At 42.6% G+C, this 21,449-nt stretch overlaps 1 protein-coding gene across 5 annotated transcripts; it reads left to right on the plus strand.

Annotated features, from left to right (window-relative positions):
• Positions 1–2,370: 2,370 nt before the first annotated feature.
• RNASEL (ribonuclease L) lies at positions 2,371–19,698 on the plus strand. 5 transcript variants are annotated; one of them, XM_003893424.3, is made up of 7 exons: positions 2,371–2,484; positions 4,662–6,304; positions 7,798–7,883; positions 9,694–9,899; positions 10,574–10,706; positions 15,582–15,715; positions 16,389–18,337. In XM_003893424.3, exons 2-7 carry the CDS (start codon positions 4,825–4,827, stop codon positions 16,573–16,575), a joined length of 2,226 nt encoding a protein of 741 aa, XP_003893473.1. In that variant the 5' UTR covers positions 2,371–2,484; positions 4,662–4,824; the 3' UTR covers positions 16,576–18,337. The 5 variants fall into 5 exon arrangements, with proteins under 5 accessions (XP_003893473.1, XP_009190308.1, XP_021785487.1 ...); XM_009192044.4 differs by lacking the exon at positions 16,389–18,337 and adding an exon at positions 18,855–19,698 and having other exon boundaries at positions 2,392–2,565; XM_021929795.2 differs by having other exon boundaries at positions 2,392–2,565; positions 10,574–10,679.
• The last annotated feature ends 1,751 nt before the right edge of the window (positions 19,699–21,449 follow it).

Below are 21,449 nucleotides of genomic sequence, written 5' to 3' on the forward strand. Positions count from 1 at the left end.
CTGGGAGGCAGAGGTTGTGGTGAGCCAGGATCACACCATTGCACTCCAGCCTGGGTGACAGAGCAAAATTTTGTCTCAAAAAACTCACACCTGTAATCCCAGCACTTTGGGAGGCTGAGGCAGGCAGATCATGAGGTCGGGAGTTCGAGACCAGCCTGACCAACATGGTGAAACCCCATCTCTACTGAAAATACAAAAATTAGCTGGGCGTGGTGGTGAGCCCGGTAATCCCAGCCTTCTCAGGAGGCTGGGAGGCAGAGAATTGCTTGAACCCGGGAGGCAGGAAGCTGCAGTGAGCCAAGATTGTGCCACTGCACTCCAGACTGGGTGACAGAGTAAGACTCCGTCTCAAAAAAAAAAAAAAAAAAAAAAGAATGGGGACAAGCTGTTTCTCTGTGATGTTCAGTGATATAGATCAAATCCTTAGAGCAAGTTGCTTAACCACTTTATGCTTCAGTTTTCTCATCTGCAAAATGGGGACAAAAATAGTACCGACATCATAAGGATAAGATTAAACAATTTAATACATATATGAAGTATTCAGAACAGTCTCTGGACCATATTAAAGAGCTATGTAAATGTTTGTCACTATTAACAGAACCATCCACATCTTCATCACTCTTACTACCATCATCAGCTCTGGTAGCAAAGCAGCGTAGGCCAAGATGTAGAGGTAGAAGCATGTGACATAATGTGATGGGGAACTGGAGGGTAGCACTGATGATACTCATGAGGAATAGGGACAGGCAGGGACTGTATTACAACCTGAAATCATGTATGTTGGGTTTTTCGACTGTTTATTATCTATTTCTCCCTATTAAAATGCAAACTCCAAGAAGAACTCCATGAGGAACTGGTGCGGTGAATCACTCTATGCCAGACATACAGAATAGTCACTGATAACATAGTCAGTGCTCAGTAAATTTCTTTTCTTTTTTTGAGATGGAGTCTTGCTCTGTTGTCCAGGCCGGAGTGTAGTAGTGCTATCTCGGCTCACTTCAACCTCCACCTCCCGGGTTCAAGCAATTGTCCTGCCTCAGTCTCCCAAGTAGCTGGGATTACAGGTGCATGACACCACGCCTGGCTACTTTTTGTATTTTTAGTAGAGACGCAGTCTTGAACTCCCGAACTCAGGTGATCTGCCTGCCTCAGCCTCCCAAAGTGCTGGGATTACAGGCGTGAGCCACCGCGCCTGTCCAATAAGTATTAATTAAATGAATAATGGGTTAAGGATTTTGAACTTTGTCCTGAAAATGATGGTGAGTCAATGATGCAGGGTGGAATAATGGATGAGGAGCTAGGAAGCAAGTCATCAGTTTCTTGCTGTAAATGTTGACAAGGACTCGACTGGTCATCCCTTTGCAGATGAAAGCAAGAGACTTGGTGTTGGGATGAGGATGAGAGGTGGCCTCCAGGTGGGGGTGCCATTTGTGGAGATGGGATAAATGGGAGGAGGGGCAGATTTAGGAAAAGATGAGTGTTTCCATTTCACACATATTCGAGATTTGTAGGTCTAAAGCTCAGCAGAGAGGCTGGGGTTAGAGAGCGAGGCCTGGGAGTCCCTGGTGTATAAGGGGTGGTAGAGGCCCCAGGTCTGGATGGCGACCCAGCTGGTTGTCAAGTGACCACCCACTACTCGCTGCTCACAAGTCTCAGGGCTTTGTCTCCCCTGCAAGGCTGGGTATTCTTTGGGGATGGAAATACTTTCCACTGCAGCAGTAGGTACATAGCACACAGCTCTGTGCTAGGAAGATAGTCAAGAACAGAACTTGTAGAGCAGAAAGGAACCTTCAAAACCAAGTTACAGGAGAGAACTGAGGCCTGACATGGTTAAATCACATGCCTGAGGTCACCCAGCTAAGCATCCACAGAGCTGGCTGTAGGATCGGGTCTCCAGACTGCCAGTCCAGTGCCCTTCTGAGGAGGCCGCACTACCTCAGAGTTGTGAGTTGAGTGAGCTGAGGCAGGTGACAGGGCTCGGGCTTTCGCCTTACTTGGCTTCTGTGAGCCTGAGTTTCATAATTAACAAGATTGTCAGGGGTTAACTGGGATCATGCTGCATGTAAAGCATTGTGTCTGGCACACAATAGGTGCTCAATATTGTTTACTTTCCATTCCTTTGTTCCAAGAAGGCCAGAATTTGCAATGACAAAGAAAGGATGAAAGAGTGATGGAGGGAGTTGGCTGCTGCCACCTGAAAGACTGCAAGACTGAGAGGTGAGTGACATGACCCGGGGCATCACATCCCTCATCAGCAGACAGAAAGTGGCCATTGCTTTCCTCCAGAAGGTATACAAGCAGAAGCTTGGCTCCTGCTGCCAGAGTGAGCCTGTGCCTGCTTTCCCTCCACTACCACATTTCTCACTCCTTTCTTGGCTCCGCCCTGCTTGCTCAGTGACGCAGAAGGAGGAAACTGCTCCGGCTGCAAACAGTCTTCCAGGCTTAGTGGCTGCCAAAGGAATAACAGACGTCTGAGTTGAGCCGGTAAGGCGGGCAGAAGGAGGAAATTTAGAAAAGCTCGAGAGGTCGATCTTGAAGAATTCTTGGGCTTCGGAGACTGGAGAGGTCAGGTGCTGGAGAACTTGGGAAGTGGGAGGGGAGCTCCCAGCCCTTGGCTGCCCGGAGGGATCTTCCTCCAGTGCCCTTCCAGGGTTCTGTCACAGTCCACACATTATTTATCCATGTCCTTGGTTTCTCAGGCATCTGGTCGCACAGAGAAAGTGAAACTGAAAGCAGGATTGTCTGTTGCAATGCTTCCGCGGGCTAGTCTCTTCTCAACTCTGATGTGCCACTCAGGGCTTCCTGATATTTCCTCTCCTTCTCGGCTCCTTTGTTTATACCAGCCCACCTCACATCTGATTGTAATGGGGACTGTCTACACAAACACTTTGGTTCAAAGATTTCATTGCCTGGTGATCGTGTTTGTGTTGCACAATTAATTAAACCTCTAAGAGGCTAATCGATTAACCTTTGAGGCTTTGAAACCGTCAGAGTGGTGAGATTGCTGAAAAAGGGTTGCTTCGTGAAATCTATAGCAGATACAGTTATTTGAATATTCAGGCAACAGTTTCGGGCTGATGATTGAACTGGATCTGTAATTCTCAGATCTGACTGACAGTTGGATGAAATTGATAGCTGCCAGTTGCCTATTCGTGTAGTAGCTATATGCAGAGGTGTAGAAAGAATAGAATTCGTTAAGCATTTTTTTCTTCATAAAGAGATATAATTAGCTCTAACATTCATTGAGAGGCTAATATTTTGTACTTTACACACATGACTGTACTTTACACACAAGACTATTTGTTTTTGTCTCCATTTCAGGAAGCAGAAAATTGAGATTCAACAATCCAAGGTTACAGGAAGTAATAGTAAAAAATTACACAGCCACAAGCTCAAACTTAGATCTCCCTAAGGTCAGAGTACAAGCTCTTTTCACTACTGCAGATACTCCTTGACTTATGATGGGGTTACATACAGATAAACTCATCCTAAATTGAAAATATTTTAAGTCAAAAGTGCATTTAATACACCTAATCTACTGAACGTCATAGCTTATCCTAGTTTACCTTAAATGTGCTCAGAACACTTACATTAGGCTACAGTTGGGCAAAATCATCTAGCTCAAAGCTTATTTTATAATAAAGTGTTAAATGTCTCATGTATTTATCGAATGCTATGCTGAAAGTAAAAAACAGAATGGTTGTATGTGTACTTGAAGTGTGGTTTCTACTGAATGTTTATGGTTTTTCCACCATTGCAAAGTCAAAAAAATCATAAGTTGAACTATCATAAGTCAGATATTGTCTGTACTTTAAACAGGGGCACACGGTTGTACAAAGAGGACATGCACAGAGTCAGCAAACACAGTGATCAACCTTCATGGTGACATGAGAAATGCGAAGGAAAAAAAAGCCAAGAAATATATTTTTCCTATTGAATGAGGGTTCTTCTTTTTTTATTGATAAATGATTGATGTGCATATTTTCAGGGTCTTCTTTTTTTTTTTTTTTTTTTAAGAAGCCACCTATCTCTGGTAAGAATATATTTATATGACGTTGAAAGCAATTCGTTAATACAGGTTAAAAATCCTAAATGCAATCATATCTTTTGAATAGTCATTCAATTCTTTGAAGTCTATCATATGAAATCTATCATAAGATCTATCATAAGAAAATAAACTAAAATAAGCTGAATTCGCTGCAACATCATTTAGAATTTTTAAATTTTAAATTTTAAAAAACCCTTTAAAACTTATTTTCGAAAACTACTCAGTAATAGAGAAATGAAACAACTGTATGATTTCATATTACACAGCCATGAAAAATGTTTTACAAGACTTTGCAGTAACACAGGAAATGACTTATGGTATGGCATTAAATGAAAGGAAGTAGGATACAAAGTTACTAACAGGGTATAATTCCAAATGTCTTAATAAATATATAGAAATATGCTAAAATATTATCATTGGCTATTTCTGGGCATTGGGACTAGAGAAATAATTTTCTTATTTTGAATTTACATATATTTATAATATTCTGTAATTTAAAAGTTTTATAAGAAATAAATATATATATTTAGAAAAATGCTAATATAATTAATTTCTCTAATCCAAGTGTTTTCTCCCTATTGTAAAATGACAAAGCACCTCTCTTTGTCGCCAGGTGGAATGTCAGAAGACTGAGAACATTGTTCCTTCCTCACACTGCTGCTCTGTTGCCAGATAATCCCAATTTACACTCAAAGCTTCTTTGATTAAGTGCAAGGAGGTAAGTTTGCATTTTCTCAAGGAAAAGGCAAAAGTGGTAGCAGGTGGCATTTACCGTCATGGAGACCAGGGATCATAACAACCCCCAGGAGGGACCCACGTCCTCCAGCGGTAGAAGGGCTACAGTGGAAGACAATCACCTGCTGATTAAAGCTGTTCAGACCGAAGATGTTGACCTGGTCCAGCAATTGCTGGAAGGTGGGGCCAATGTTAATTTTCAGGAAGAGGAAGGGGGTTGGACACCTCTGCATAACGCAGTACAAATGAGCAACGAGGACATTGTGGAACTTCTGCTTCGTTATGATGCCGACCCTGTTCTGAGGAAGAAGAATGGGGCCACGCCTTTTATCGTCGCAGCGATTGCGGGGAACGTGAAGCTGCTGGAACTTTTCCTTTCTAAAGGAGCAGATGTCAATGAGTGTGATTTTTATGGCTTCACAGCCTTCATGGAAGCCGCTGTGTATGGTCATGTCAAAGCCGTAAAATTCCTTTATGAGAGAGGAGCAAATGTGAATTTGAGGCGAAAGACAAAGGAGGATCAAGAGCGGCTGAGGAAAGGAGGAGCCACAGCTCTCATGGACGCTGCCAAAGAAGGACACATAGAGGTCTTGAAGATTCTCCTTGACGAGATGGGGGCAGATGTCAACGCCTGTGACAATATGGGCAGAAATGCCTTGATCCATGCTCTCCTGAGCCCTCACAATAGGAATGTGGAGGCTATTACGCATCTGCTGCTGGACCATGGGGCTGATGTCAATGTGAGGGGAGAAAGAGGGAAGACGCCCTTGATCCTGGCAGTGGAGAACAAGCACTTGGGTTTGGTGGAGAGGCTTCTGGAGCAAAAGCACATAGAGATTAATGACACAGACAGTGACGGCAAAACAGCACTGCTGCTTGCTGTTGAACTCAAACTGAAGGACATCGCCGAGTTGCTGTGCGACCGTGGAGCCAGTACAGATTGTGGGGATCTTGTTATGATAGCCAGGCGGAATTATGACCATTCCCTTGTGAAGTGTCTTCTCTCTCATGGAGCCAAAGAACATTTTCACCCTCCTGCCGAAGACTGGAAGCCTCAGAGCTCGCACTGGGGGGCAGCCCTGAAGGATCTCCACAGAATATACCGCCCTATGATTGGCAAACTCAAGTTCTTTATTGACGAAAAATACAAAATTGCTGATACTTCAGAAGGAGGCATCTACCTGGGGTTCTATGAGAAGCAAGAAGTAGCCGTGAAGACGTTCTGTGAGGGCAGCCCACGTGCACGGCAGGAAGTCTCTTGTCTGCAAAGCAGCCGAGAGAACAGTCACTTGGTGACATTCTATGGGAGTGAGAGCCACAGGGGCCATTTGTTTGTGTGTGTCACTCTCTGTGAGCAGACTCTGGAAGCATGTTTGGAGGTGCACAGAGGGGAAGATGTGGAAAATGAGGAAGATGAGTTTGCCCGAAATGTCCTGTCATCTCTATTTAAGGCTGTTCAAGAATTACACTTGTCCTGTGCATACACCCACCAGGATCTGCAACCACAAAACATCTTAATAGGTGAGTCCCCAATTCCCAATTCTCTCTTAGAAATTATGGGATCTTTGTTTATGAAAGGAAAAGTTTTTCATTGCAGGGAGGAAAGGCCTAGAGTAAATGTGGATGATTCAATTTGAGGATCATTACAATAAATTCATAATTACAGTGCAGTGTCTCCTGCTACCAGTTATAACTGGGTTCTGTTAGTCTACATGGAGGTTGTTTGATGCCAACAGAATACCAGGCTAGCCTTATATTGCCATTGGCAAAATAAACAGATGATGGCCTGTCATGGATCAAAGTAGCTCTAGAAATTTGAGAATCCTAGAGGTGAGTTCCTTCAGACAAGTTGGCAGTAACCATGAAATTTACTGGCAAAATTGAGGTCAAAGTTGAGGATGTCAGGACAAGATGTGATGTAGTGAAGACACAGACTCCAAGGCAGAACAAGTCAGAATCCACTGGTCCAAGTCAAACAAAGGAAAGAAAAGTAGAATTTTCTTTTAAATGTTAAAAGAAAAGCAGAGCTGACCGGAAAGTCCCAGGAAGCAATATGGTACAGGGTAGCAAGCCAGGGCTTCAGCGATGATTAGGGTGACTTGAAGCCTAGTCTCACCAGTTTGTAGCTTTATAACCTCAGACAAGTCCCTTGATACTGTGAGCCTCAGTTTCTTCACTTGAGACTGATAATGCCTCCTTCATCAGTTTGTTATGAGGTCTAAGTGCGATGATGAAGTAGTAAGTCATTTGGTACGTCATAGGTGCTCAGGAAAGGCTGTCCTTGCCTAAAGGTCTAAGCAGAGTACATACCGGATCCATAGACATGCACTGAGATTTAAGCTCAGTGTAAGGGAATAGCTCCTTTACAAATCTGTGTTTTTGGCCCCTGGAACTGCATGAACGAGGAGCTGGTTAAATTTATCCTCATCCCATTCATGTCCTTTGTAGGGACATGGATGCAGCTGGAAACCATCATTCTCAGCAAACTATCACAGGAACAGAAAACCAAATACCGCATGTTCTCATTCATAGGTGGGAATTGAACAGTGAGAACACTTGGACACAGGAAGGGGAATATCACACACTGGGGCCTGTCGTGGGGTGGGGGAAGGGGGAGGGACAGCATTAGGAGATATACCTAATGTGAATGATGAGTTAATGGGTGCAGCACACCAACATGGCACATGTATACATATGTAACAAACCTGCATGTTGTGCACCTGTACCCTAGAACATAAAGTATAATAAAAAAATTTTGTCCTCATCCATTCCTACCCCCTGACCTGGAAAAAATAAAATGTAAGTGCTGCTCTTGGCAGGTACCTAATAGATCAAATGAAACAGTGCACATGGCAGTGTTTTGAGGGGTGAATGGCAATACAGATATAAGGTTTATTATTGCCTTCCACGGAGATGATGATTTTTACAGCATGTTACATATTTATGTAAATCAATCGACTCTCACTTTATGGAGAATGAGTATTTTCAATGTGCCTCTGCACACTTTTCCTTAGATTCTAAGAATGCTGTTCACCTGGCAGATTTTGATAAGAGCATCAAGTGGACTGGAGATCCACAGGAAGTCAAGAGAGATCTAGAGGTAAATTCTACAATCCAGTTTACCTTTCTTCTTTCTGCCTCCTTATTCTTTCATGTAGTAGTCAGGGTTCTCTAGAGGGACAGAACTAGTAGGACATATGTATATATGAAAGAGAGTTTATTAAGGAGAATTGACTCACATGGTCACAACATAAAGTCCCACAATAGGCCATCTGCAAGTTGAAGAACAAGGAAGCCAGTGGTGGATCAGTCTGAGTACCAAAACCTCAAAAGTAGGGAAGCTGACAGTGCAGCCTTCAGTCTGTGGCCAAAGGCCTGAGAGCCCCTGGCAAACCACTGGTGTAAGTCCAAAAGTCCATAAGCTGAAGAACTTGGATACTGATGTTTGAGGGCAGGAAGCATCCAGCACAGGAGAAAGAGGAAGGCCAGAAGTCTTAGCAAGTCATCTGCTCTTTCATTTTCTGCCTGCTTTATTTTAGCCATGCTGGCAGCTGATTAGATGGTGCCCACCCAGACTGAAGGTGGGTCTGCCTCTCCCAGTCCACTGACTCAAATGTTACTCTCTTTTGGCAACACCCTCACAGACACACCCAGGGATAATACTTTGCATCCTTCAACTCAGTCAAGTTGACAATATTAACCATCACCGTTCACTACCTTATTTCTTATGGGCAATTGGAGGGCTTTCTATTTTAACCAGGAAAAAAAGAATGTTCAAGGCTTTCCCCATCTTGCTCACTGTCCCGACTCCCCTGCAGGCCACGGCATTTCCTTGGGCTTCTCCTTCAGCAGAGCTTTCAGGATGACAAGGGGAACGTGCAACAGCTTGGGTCGGTGCAGAGTTGGCTGTCGCTGTGTCCCCTTACTGTATCTCTTTGATTCTCTCTTCCTCCATTAGCTTAATAAGTAAATAAACTGAGCATGCCACATCTTCTCTCCAGGAGAGAATTTCAAATATCTTCAATATTCATTGAGGAGTTATTTTTCTACCTAAGAACAAAGGTTTCTTTCACCACAAATTCAAACTCATGGGCTACGCTCTGAAGAAGGCCGGATACTAAGGTTCTCTGAAAACTCCTGGGAGGAGTGAGGTCAATTCCCAGCTTGAAAGAACCTAAGCTTGGCCAAAAAGATGACGACTCTGAAATAGCTGTTGCTCCTGAGAGGGCATGGAGATTGGCTACTATAGGCCAAAGCCCCCAGGCTGATTCTGACCCTGTCAGGGTAGGTCTTTCCTGGAGAGTTTTGCAGGGTGCTGCACTTTCAACCCAATGGACAAGATTCTCCATCCATATGTCTGGCCTCCTAGTTTGGTGGCACCAGATTTCGGCTCCTTCCTTGACTGGTGGCTAGTGCAAAGAGTTCCTTCGGCGACCTTCTTCTTGGCCTTTCCTCCTGGCCATGGCCTAATGCCCGGGGTCATCACTGCACCTCTCCTGGCCTGGACTGACTTTTTTATTTGCTGCGTGATATAGCCTCAGACCCAAAGTCCCAGTTCCCAGCCAGGCTCCCAGTTCTCCCTTTGTTTAAAGCATTCTCCCTTTCCTCAATTTATCTATATTCTATCCATACATTTGAGGCCCAGCTCAAATCTCTCTTTCTCCGAGCAGTCTGCCCTAACAACTGTGACTCATATGTATCTTTTGCTCTTCATAAAACTAAGTGGTGTGGGCCATATACTGCCTTGAAGAGGTCTCTATGCACAAATCTGTGTCTTCCCTCCCTAACAAGCCTACAAATTTCTTGAGATTCCTCCTATCATCTTGTTTGCTAATAGCCTGCACCACTCCTTCCAGGGTTACCCTAATAATTAGTAAGCACCTTTGGCTTGATTTACGGCTTTTGTGCAGGACCTTGGACGGCTGGTCCTCTATGTGGTAAAGAAGGGAAGCATCTCATTTGAGGAGCTGAAGGCTCAAAGTAATGAAGAGGTAGTTCGACTTTCTCCAGATGAGGAAACTAAGGACCTCATTCATCGTCTCTTCCACCCTGGGGAACATGTGAGGGACTGTCTGGGTGACTTGTTAGGTCATCCCTTCTTTTGGACTTGGGAGAGGTAAGTAAAACTTTGAGCAGATGCTACAGGCTTCCAGGATGGAGAGGGTGAGGTGGTGCAGACAGAAGTCTGGGCTGCACATCAGGAGACCCAGGCTTTTTTCTCAGCTTGGGATTTACTGGCTGTGTGTCCTTGGAGAGATGACTTAACCTCTCTGGAATCTGCTTTTCATTTCTGAAGAATAAGGAGGGAAAAAAATAGATGCTTGCCTCTCCCATCATGCAGAATTTTTGAAGACATGGTTGTATTACTTTTATTAAAAATCAAAATCTGGCCAGGCGCGGTGGCTCATGCCTGTAATCCCAGCACTTTGGGAGGCCGAGGTGGGCAGATCACAAGGTCAGGAGTTCCAGACCAGCCTGGTCAGCATGGTGAAACCCCATCTCTACTAAAAATACAAAAATTAGCCGAGCGTGGTGGCAGGCGCCTGTAATGCCAGCTACTTGGGAGGCTGAGGCAGGAGAATCGCTTGAACCCAGGAGGTGGAGGTTGCTGTGAGCCAAGATTGTGCCACTACATTCCAGCCTGGGGGACAGAGTAAGACTCCATCTCAAAAAAAAAAAAAAAAAAAAAGAAAACACAAAAACGCCAAAATCTAACAGTTTTCTTTTTCTAGAAAAGGAAAGGGAGGGATGGGGTGATCATGATCATTTAGATCATTTAGTCATCTTCAGCCGCTATAGGACGCTTCGGAATGTGGGAAATGAATCCGACATCAAAACACGAAAACATAAAAGTGAGATCCTCAAACTACTGCAACCTGGGCCTTCTGAACATTCTGTAAGTTTTGACAAGTGGACGACTAAGGTATGAATAATTCCTACAGTGCAGGGGTTATTCCAGCAATAAGAATTTGTGTAATGTTTTATGTTATTTTTTCTATCTTATTTTATACCAGTGGCCAACCAGAGCCTGAAAGAGGTGATTTCCTCTCCTGTCCTCCCCATTCCTATTCCCTTAGGTTCCCCACTGGGGTGTCTACTTCCAGAGAGAGAAGCTGGCCCTCTCTCTCTCGCATTCAGACCCATGTCCCTCTGATAGACTGTTATTCAGGCTCCCCCTGGATAGCCTTATCCCAGCCCACGAGCCTTTCCCTCACACTTGGCTGATAATCCTATTACCATTATGGCAAGAGCAGCTGACTAAATAGAACTTAATCCAAGGGAAGTGCTTCACCATGAGGCGTTTCAGTCCGGGTACAGCCTGGTTGCCTCCACTGCCTGTGAACAGCCCAGCTCTCAGGATCCACACACAGACCTACATTCTGCCTGAGGAAATAGACTATGAAGAAAAGATGATCTTTCAAATTGCTCTCTTTAAGAAAAGTTCCATATAACTTGCATTAAGTATAGTGGAACTCTACAAAATTATTCACCATCTCAATCTAGTCAGTACTGTCAGAACTTTCATTATTAATTAACAAACATCTATACAATACCAATTATGTGCTAGACCCATGCAAGGCCCTGAGCATACAAAGCAGAATACAGTGTGTCCCTGTGGGGCTGAGAAGCCCATGGAAATGATGCTGTGGGATGTGTGCTGGGCATCCCAGGGACATGTGCAAAGCACTATGGGAGAACCCATAATCTTCAGGTCTTGGAAACCAACAGCTTCCTATCCTAGGCCTGACCTGGGATACTGCTTCTCCTGATTCTTGTTTTGCTTTCCTTCGCTCACTGGTCTCTAGACTGCACATCACACTCATAATTACTGGCTTATGGTCCATTTTCCTTGCTAGCCTATAAGGTCCATGAAGGCAGAGACTACCCATTGTCTTGTGAGTTATTGTATCCCTGGCATGGAGTAGATGTGCCATAACTCTACTAAACGAATGTTTATCAAACTTTGGCTAAAACTTTAACTTGTAGAAACAAAGGAATTTGAAAGCAGCTGTGATAATGATAGCTAATGATTACACAGTACTTGATTATGTAGCAGCCATAGTTCTTGGGACTTTACATGAGTTACCACATTTAATCCTTATCACAACTGCTGAGACAATCATCTATATTTTGCAGATGAGCAAGTTGAGGCACAGACAAATAATTTTTCCAACTACACAGAACCAGTAAGGGGTGCACCAGGATTTGAAGCTGGGAAGGATGGCTGCAGAGGCCATGTGCTTAAGCCACACTACTACACAAAGCTATGATGGTGTCAAGTCTACCAACTCATTTATTCACTGAGGAAACTGAGGCTCAGAGACCACACTCAAATTACTCATGCCTGGACAGTCAGAGATTGGCAGAGCTGGAAAGAGGAACTTGTTCTTTTATTCCCAATGTATTGGTTCTTTTCCCGAAATTCCATGAGCTTATATTGAATTTTGATAGACTTCAAGTTTTAACTTCAAGTTTGACTTTTTAATCCCCATTTTACACTTTGTTTTCCTGCTGACTTGCCCCTTTTCATGGTCACACAATTAATTTTGTTAGCATAGGTCTGGAGCCCAAGTTTTCCAGCTTGTATGACTGTATTGGTTCTTGACTTGCCCCATCCTGCCACACATACATGCTTGACATTTCTCATGGGTGTTCTGCACAGAGTGCACCTGGCCAGTCTCAGCAGCATCCTCACTAGCATTGCTCTTTCATCAGTTACTCTTCCTAAGTGACCCACTGGATTCTTGACTGTTGCATTTTGATCTTGTAGCCCAAACTCTTTCTAAATATGAGAGCCATCTATGGCTCTGTATCTATGAGGGTGACAAGCACAGAGAAAGAGGATGACATTACTATGATATGAAAGGAGTTGCCCTGGGATACCTGCAGGCAAGAAGAAACAAGTAACCTTGTTTAAAATATAAATTTTAGAGGGTACTAGTACAGTTTTGTTACATGGATATATTGTGTAGTGGTACAATTGGGCTTTTAGTTTAACCATTACCTGAATAATGTACATTGTACCCATTAAGTAATTTCTCATCCCTCTCCCTCCTCCAACCCTCCCACTTTTCCAAGTCTCTAATTCTGTTATTCCACTCTGTACATCCATGTGTACACATTATTGAGCTCCCACTTATAAGTGAGAACATGTGATACTTGACTTTCTGTTTGTGAGTCATTTCACTTAAGATAATGGCCTCTAGTTCCATCCATGTGGCTATGAAAGACATGATTTCATTCTTCTTTTTTATGACTGAAATATATATATGTATGTAAACATTTTCTTTATCTAATCATCTGTTGATGGACACTGAGGTGGATCCATATCTTTGCTATTATGAATAGTGCTGTAATAAACATATGAGTGCAGGTATCTTTTTGATACAAGGTTTCTTGGGCTGAGTACAATGGCTCACGCCTGTAATCCCAGCACTTTGGGAGGCCGAGGTGGGTGGATCACTTGAGGTCAGGAGTTTGAGACCAGCCTGGCCAAAATGCTGAAACCCTGTCTCTACTAAAAATGCAAAACTTAGCCAAGCATTGTGGCACACGTCTGTAATCCCAGCTACTTGGGAGGCTGAGGCATGAGAATTGCTTCAGCCTATGAAGCAGAGGTTGCAGTGAGCTGAGATGGTGCCACTGCACACCAGAGCATTTTTTCATATGCTTTTTGGCCATTTGTATGTCTTCTTTTGAGAAACGTCTATTCATGTCATTTGCCCACCTTTTAATGAGGTTATTATCTTTTATTGTTAAGTTGTTTGAATTCCTTGTAAATTCTGGATATCAGTCCTCTGTTGGATGCATAGTTTGCAAATATTTTTTTCCCATGCTGCAGGTTGTTTGTTCGCCCTGTTTATTTCTTTTGCTGTGCAGAAGTTTTTAGTTTAATTAAACCCCATCTCTCTTTATTTTCGTTGTTTGTGCTTTTGAGGTCTTAGTCATGAATTCTTTGCCTACACCAATGTCCAGAAGAGTTTTTCCCAGGTTTTCTTTTAGTATTTTTATAGTTTCAGATCCTACATTTAAGTCTTTAATCCATCTTGAGTTGATTTTTGTATACAGTGTGAGAGAGAGGTCTAGTTTTAATGTTCTACATACGGCAATCTAATTGTCCCAGCACCACTTACTGAATAGTGTATCCTTTTCCCAGTGTGTGTTTTTGCTGACTTTGTCAAAGATCAGTTGGTTGTGGATACGTGGCTTTATTTGTGGGTTCTCTGTTCTGTTCCATTGATCTATGTGTCTATTTTTATACCAGTACTGTGCTGTTTTTGTTATCTTAGCCTTGCGGAATAATTGGAAGTGTATCATAATGTGATGCCTCCAACTTTGTTCTTTTTCCTTAAGATGCCTGTGGCTGTTGGGGCTCTTTTTTGGTTTCATGTGAATTTTAGGATTGTTTTTTCTAATTCTGTGAAAAATGATGTTGGTATTTTGATAGCGATTGCGTTGAATGTGTAGATTGCTTTGGGCAGGGTGATCACTTTAACAATATTAATTATTCCTTTTGGAAATATACCTAGAAAAACAAAAACAAACAAACCAAAAAAAACCGTTCACTTTGGCCATGGTTGCAGGCCTGGTTTCAGTCTGAACAGCCCTTTTAAAGAAAGAAATGTAATCAAGGCCGGGCGCGGTGGCTCAAGCCTGTAATCCCAGCACTTTGGGAGGCCGAGACGGGCGGATCACGAGGTCAGGAGATCGAGACCATCCTGGCTAACACGGTGAAACCCCGTCACAAAAAAAAAAAAAAAAAAAAGAAATGTAATCAAGTACGAATTTGAAAGGGTGGCCACAGGATAAAAATATTGTATAGTATAATAGCAAATTTCCTAGTATAGTAGTCAAAGATTTTTTAACCATATTTTAATATATTTAATTTCTTATGAAAACAATTTACTTGGAAAATACAGACACACATTTGAACATACTTATAATCTCACGTGCAGACACAATTATATATATAGTTTTAATTTTTAAAAATTTTTAATTTTTTTGCTGAGCGCAGTGTCTCATGCCTGTAATGACCAGCATTTTGGGAGGCTAAGGTGGGCGAATCATGAGGTCAGGAGTTTGAGACCAGCCTGGCCAACATGGTGAAACCCTGTCTCTACTAAAAATACAAAAAAAAAAAATTAGCTGGGCATAGTGGCAGGTGCCTGTAATCCCAGCTACTCAGGAGGCTGAGGCAGGAGAATTGCTTGAACCTGAGAGGCGGAGGTTGCAGTGAGCTGAGATCGCGCCACTGCACTCCAGCCCTGGCGACAGAGTGAGACTCCATCTCACAAGAAAAAAAAAAAAAAAAGTATTATTTTGAGATAGAGTCTCGCTCTGTTGCCAAGGCTGGAGTGCAGTGGCGCGATCTCAGCTCACTGCAAACTCCACCTCCCAGGTTTAAGAGACTCTCCTACCTTCGTCTCCCAAGTAGCTGGGATTACAGGCGGTGCCACCACGCCCGGCTAATTTTTGTGTTTTTGGTAGAAACAAGGTTTCACTATGTTGGCCAGGCTGGTCTCAAACTCCTGACCTCGGGTGATCTGCCCATTAAGACCTCTCAGAGTGCTGGGACTACAGATGTGAGCCACCGCGCCCGGCCCAGACATAATTATAGTTAGCATTTTGGTATACAGCATTTACTTCCCTTTTAAAATTATTTTGCTTTATTAATTAGTTGGTAATTATAGAATATATGAATATATTCAAATTTATATTTTGCCTTTTGGTATGAATATTCCATCATGATTTATTTTGTGTTGCTACCACATTTTTGTGTTATTTTTTGTTTTTTTAGATTAATGCAGATGTTATGAAAAAAATGAACGAGTTTTATAAAAAAAATGGCAATTTCTACCAGAACACTGTGGGTGATCTGCTAAAGTTCATCCGGAATTTGGGAGAACACATTGATGAAGAAAAGCTTAAAAAGTAAGTATTGCTTTCATTCCTACAAATTATATGTGAAATGAGAACAATTTAAAAAATCCAATTCTAAGTTTATATCTATGATGAAAAAAAGAAAATTTATTTTGATGAAAGAAAAGTAATTCCTTCCCTCTGTGTAAAAGGGCTATCACTGTGGCCTTACAATTAATGAGGGACATGTCCAGCAGGCTTTCATCTTCTTTGTTATTTTTTTGTTGGATAAATGGTAAAACAAATTGAACAGGAGCTAGTGACTCCCTTCTGTGAAGTAACACAGGAGACTGGACGGCTAGATAAAGTGAATGTAGAGTTACATACGTCTAAAAATAGCCCACATTAGTTCGATCAACTTTTGCTGACAAAAATATTAGCTACAAACTCACAAAAAGTCTTACAGTTCAGGGCTCTTCTAGAGTTTGGAATTATAGGTAGAGGATTGTGGCATTGCACTATTTCCATTTTATGAATGAACAATCTAAAGTGCAGAAAGATTGTGGCCAAAGGTTGCACAATTAGTTGAAGAGTCAGGGGTGGAGTCTTGCTCTGTCAGATCCAAAGTCCTTATTCATTCTGCAATAGAAATCAAGCGAGCAAAGAGATCTTCAGGGCCATATGCTGTGAAGTGGGGAAGAATAATTTGGGGCAAGCATGCTGAACCATTTGTGTTTTATTTCAGGATAAAATTAAAAATTGGAGACCCTTCCCGGTATTTTCAGAAGACATTTCCAGATCTGGTGATCTATGTCTATACAAAACTACAAAACACAGAATATAGAAAGCATTTCCCCCAAACCCACAGTTCAAACAAGCCTCAGTGTGATGGAGCTGGTGGGACCAGTAGGTTGGCCAGCCCTGGGTGCTGATGGACTGATTTGTTGGAGTTCAGGGAACTACTTATTAGCTGTAAAGTCCTTGGCAAGTCACAACGTTCTGGGCCTTTTAACTCACCAGGTTGCTTATGAGGGATGAGTTGTATAGCTGATATGTCAGTCCCTGGCATTGTGTATTCCATATGTCTATAACAAAAGCAGTATATGCCCAGACTACACTAGTCCATGAGCCTTACCCACTAACTGGGACGATACTCTGCTAAGATTCCTTTTGTCAATTGCACCAAAAGAATGAGTGCCTTGACCCCTAATGCTGCATATGTTACAATTCTCTCATTTAATTTTCCCGATGATCTTGCAACACAGGGATTATCATCCCCATTTAAGAACTGAGGAACCTGAGACTCAGAGAGTGTGAGCTACTGGCCCAAGCTTATTCAATTTATTCCTAGCACTTTATAAATGGACGTGGTGTTATTGGTACCTCTCATTTGGGCACCTTAAAACTTAACTATCCTTCCAGGGCTCTTCCAGATGAGTCCCAAAACATATATAGGGGCTCCAGGAAGCTCATTCACTCATTCATTCATTCAGTATTTATTGAGCATCTAGTATAAGTCTGGGCACTGGGTGCATGAATTCCACTCCTTCCAGAACCAACTGCATTGGTTTTCCATGACCTTAGGCAGTAGTTCTCAACTAGGGCCAATTTTGCACTGCAGAGAGCATTTAGCAGTGTCTGAAGAAGTTTTTGGTGTCACAGCTTTGTGGGGCGCATGCTATGGCATTTAGTGAGTCAAGACCAGGGATGCTGCCAAACCTACCTTGCACAGGACAGCCCCTGCAACAAAGAATTATCCAGACCAAATATCAATGGTGCTGAGGTTGAGAAAGCCTACCTTAAGGGGTTGGGATGCTTTTGAACTATCTTAGGGCCCAGGACTGTGGAGTGTGTGGACCACCCTGCAGAGGAGGGACTCAGATTTGTTTACTCTTGCTGAATGTGTAGCGATGGAGTTCCTTCTGGTGTCAACCCCTCAGGAGGCTCCCAGGCCTCCCTTACTTCCCATACCCAGTCTAGGAGCTCTTTCTGGCTCCCAAGCACCCAGAGCTTTCCTCCACCTTTTAGTTTTGGTTCCTCCACTGGAATGTAGGCTCCTTACAGGTGATGGCTATCTTTTCTTGACTTTGTATCTTCATTGCCAAGCAAAAAGTCTGCCAAGTGGGAATGTTCAATAAATATGCATTGAATAATGAATGAACCATCTTCGTACATGAATAATAATACTGCCTTACATTTTCTGGTGCTTTATAATGTATACATTACATCTGCATATTTTATTTTATTTAATTTTCAAAACAATCCTTTAAGGTCAACATTGTTATCCTTATTTTGCTAATGAGGAAACTAAGGTTAGAAACATTTTGATTTCCTCTAGGACATATAGCTAGGAAGTGTTATTGTCTTGATTTGAACAAATTTTCTGGTGCTAAGTCTGATGTTCTTTCCATGAATTACTGTGGTGGTTTAGATGGAACTTTGTAATGGGAATAAAACAGTACCTTAGGTTCTTTCTGAAAAGGAGGTATCTAGCAATGGATAAATAGATATCACCAAATGAAATTAAATGTTGGTTAGGAACAGATTTAAGGCTTAAAAAATATTTTATGAGCAGCAAGATTGCTTTAACTTTTAAAATGAAGCTTTGGTTGTCTGATTTGTGATGAGCACCTGGATATGTCAATCAACATGCCCATTTGTGAAGCTTACTCAATAAAACTTTAAATCATCTTATTTAGTCTGATTTTCTTTAAGTGACATTTCCACTTTAGGGAGTGGGTGATATCTACAATAGGAAATATTCGCTAAGTAATTCCTGGGTAAGTTTTAAGAAAGGACATCCTGCTGTCTGAAAATGGAAAAAGGAGCTATTTTTGACTCTCTAGTAATTCTGGAACAATGTGGGCCTAGCACGTAGCGAGAGAAAGGAGGAAATGATCATTTTTCCCTCTGCTTGAGTTCTCTGAGAGTTTCTGTTGACACTCTGCAAACAGTTCTCATTCAGTTGTCATCACCACAAACGTTTCATTGAGCATGTAGTTCATATCAGGTCCTGTGTTAGGCAGGCTGATTCTGCGCTCTTGCTCGGGGGTAAAAGCTCTATCCCCATATGTTTTACTCAGCAGTTGGTGGCATTTACGTGTCTCTCCAATAGGCCTGAGAGGGCAGAGGTCATATCCCAGTTCCTCACATGGTGCCTGGTATAAGTATGTAGTGTGTTTAAGTTATAAGATACTCCTTGAATTCACAGGTTGAGAAGAATGTTTAACATTTGATTTTTGGTGGGTCTTTACTGGAGCTGCAGCCTGGGAGAGAGGTAAGTCTTGGAGCTGAGCCCTGGGTCAGCTCTTCCATTCTGTACTCCATCAACTTTAGGACACAGTGGGCTTTCAAGATGATTTGGGTAAAGAACAGCACAACCTTCCTCTGGAGGAGACCCTGGGAAATTCAGCTTTCCTTTTTCCTTTCTGTGGAGATTTTCTCTCAGGCTCGCCTAAGTGCCTAGTACAGTGCCTGGCATATACTACACACCCAGTTTTACTTGTCGCTGTTCTTAATTACTGCTATAGACTGAATTGTGTCCCTCCCAAGTTCATACATTGAAGCCCTAACCGCCCCCGCAGTGTGTTCGTATTTGAAGATGGGGTCTTTGGGAGGTAATCAGTGTTAGATGAGGTCATGAGGATAGGGCCCTCATGTTGGGATTAACGACCTCATAAGAAGAGAGAAAGAGCTCTCCTTTCTCACTGCCTTATGAGCACACAGAGAGAAACTGTCCATCTGCAAGCCACAATGAGAGTCTTCACCAGGACCCCGATGGACAAAAGTGACTAAGACAATCACCTGGCACATAATAGGCTTGCAGCAAATGTTTATGCTCTGCCAGTCTTCTCCTATCACATGAACAGAAATATATATATATATATATATTTTTTTTTTTTAAGTATGTTTTTTCATCACCTCCACAGTGTTTTTCATTGTGTAATATTTTCATTGCTTTATGACCTGTTTGCTTAGACTAAGACCAAAAGATGGGGCCAGGTGTGGTGGCTTACATCTGTAATCCCTGCATTTTGGAGGCTGAAGCAGGCAGGTTACTTGAGATCAGGAGTTCAAGACCAGCCTGGGCAACAAGGTGAAACCCTGTCTCTACTAAAAATGCGAAAAAAAAAAAACCATTAGCCAGACCTGGTGGCATGTGCCTGTGGTCCCAGCTACTTGGGAGGCTGAGATGGGAGGATAGCTTGAGCCTGGGAGGCAGAGGTTGCAGTGCACAGAGATCAGGCCACTGCACTCCAGCCTGGGCAACAGAGCCAGACTCTGTCTCAAAAACAAACAAACAAACAAAAGACGCTGCTGAGACCAGCTCAGTCAGGGAAACCCTAAACCAGCGTTGCTAGAGGAATTAAAGACACACACACAGAAATAAAGAGGTGTGGAGTGGGAAATCAGGGGTCTTACAGCCTGCAGAGCTGAGAGCCCCAAACAGAGATTTACCCATGTATTTATTAACAGCAAGTCAGTGATAAGCATTGTTTCTATAGATTATAGATTAACTAAAAGTATTACTTATGGGAAATAAAGGGATGGGCCAAAATAAAGGGATGGGTTGGGCTAGTTATCTGCAGCAGGAGCATGTCCTTAAGGCACAGATCGCTCATGCTATTGTTTGTGATTTAAGAATGCCTTTAAGCGGTTTTCCACCCTGGGTGGGCCAGGGGTTCCTTGCCCTCATTCCGGTAAACCCACAACCTTCCAGCGTGTGTGTCATGGCCATCACAAACATGTCACAGTGCTGCAGAGATTTTGTTTATGGCCAGTTTGGGGGCCAGTTTATGGCCAGATTTTGGGGGGCCTGTTCCCAACAAGACCCAAAGATGGTACTAATAACAGGAGAGAAGTGGGTGGGGAAAAAGCAAAGGAATTGGATTTTTGGAAGCTCTAGAACACCATCAACAGGATTCTATGTTGATAATATTTATATTTAATATTATTTATTAATAATATTATTCAAAAATAATAACCTTACTATATTAGCCATTAATATTGGCCTATAAAAATTTAACACAGGAATTGTCAGGCCTCTGAGCCCAAGCTAAGCCATCATATCTCCTGTGACCTGCACATATACATCCAGATGGCCTGAAGCAACTGAAGATCCACAAAAGTGAAAATAGCCTTAGCTGATGACATTCCACCATTGTGATTTGTTTCTCCCCCACCCTTAAGAAGGTTCTTTGTAATCTCCCCCACCCTTAAGAAGGTTCTTTGTAATTCTCCCCACCCTTGAGAATGTACTTTGTGAGATCCACCCCCTGCCCGCAAAACATGGCTGCTAACTCCACTACCTATCCCCAAACCTATAAGAACTAATGATAATCCCACCACCCTTGCTCACTCTCTTTTCGGACTCAGCCCGACTGCACCCAGGTGAAATAAACAGCCTTGTTGCTCACACAAAGCCTGTTTGGTGGTCTCTTCACATGGACACGTGAGACAGGAATCTTGAAATGATTTGATGTCCACAGCAGAAGTGAACCCAAAGCAATGAGAAACATAAACAGAGAATTTCATTCTTTCTGCTCACTGAAAATTCTCTCTTCTTGAGAATCAAGTCTTTTAAAAAATACATTTTGTGAAACTGAAATAATCAGCGAGGATTTTGTTTAGCTCTTTTAACAGGGACCAAATGACTGTGACTCAAAGTAGAAGATTATGTGTCTTTCATGTTAAAGCCTCAGCTGTTCAGCAGACCAGGAAGTAGGAAGTTATGCTCCATTAGTCAGTGAACAAATAAGACCAAAATCCCTGTCCTCATGAGTTGGGAGCAGGGTGGGGTGGGGAA

The sequence above is a fragment of the Papio anubis genome, chromosome 1 (genome assembly GCF_008728515.1).
Source record: "Papio anubis isolate 15944 chromosome 1, Panubis1.0, whole genome shotgun sequence".
Taxonomy (NCBI): Eukaryota; Metazoa; Chordata; class Mammalia; order Primates; family Cercopithecidae; genus Papio; species Papio anubis.

Bases quoted from the DNA above. Each gene is read 5' to 3' on its own strand.
- RNASEL (XM_003893424.3), top strand. From the start codon at position 4,825: ATGGAGACCAGGGATCATAACAACCCCCAGGAGGGACCCACGTCCTCC. The intron at 7,884-9,693 runs GTAAATTCTACA...GCTTTTGTGCAG, and splicing joins AAGTCAAGAGAGATCTAGAG to GACCTTGGACGGCTGGTCCT. The intron at 9,900-10,573 runs GTAAGTAAAACT...AGTCATCTTCAG, and splicing joins TTCTTTTGGACTTGGGAGAG to CCGCTATAGGACGCTTCGGA.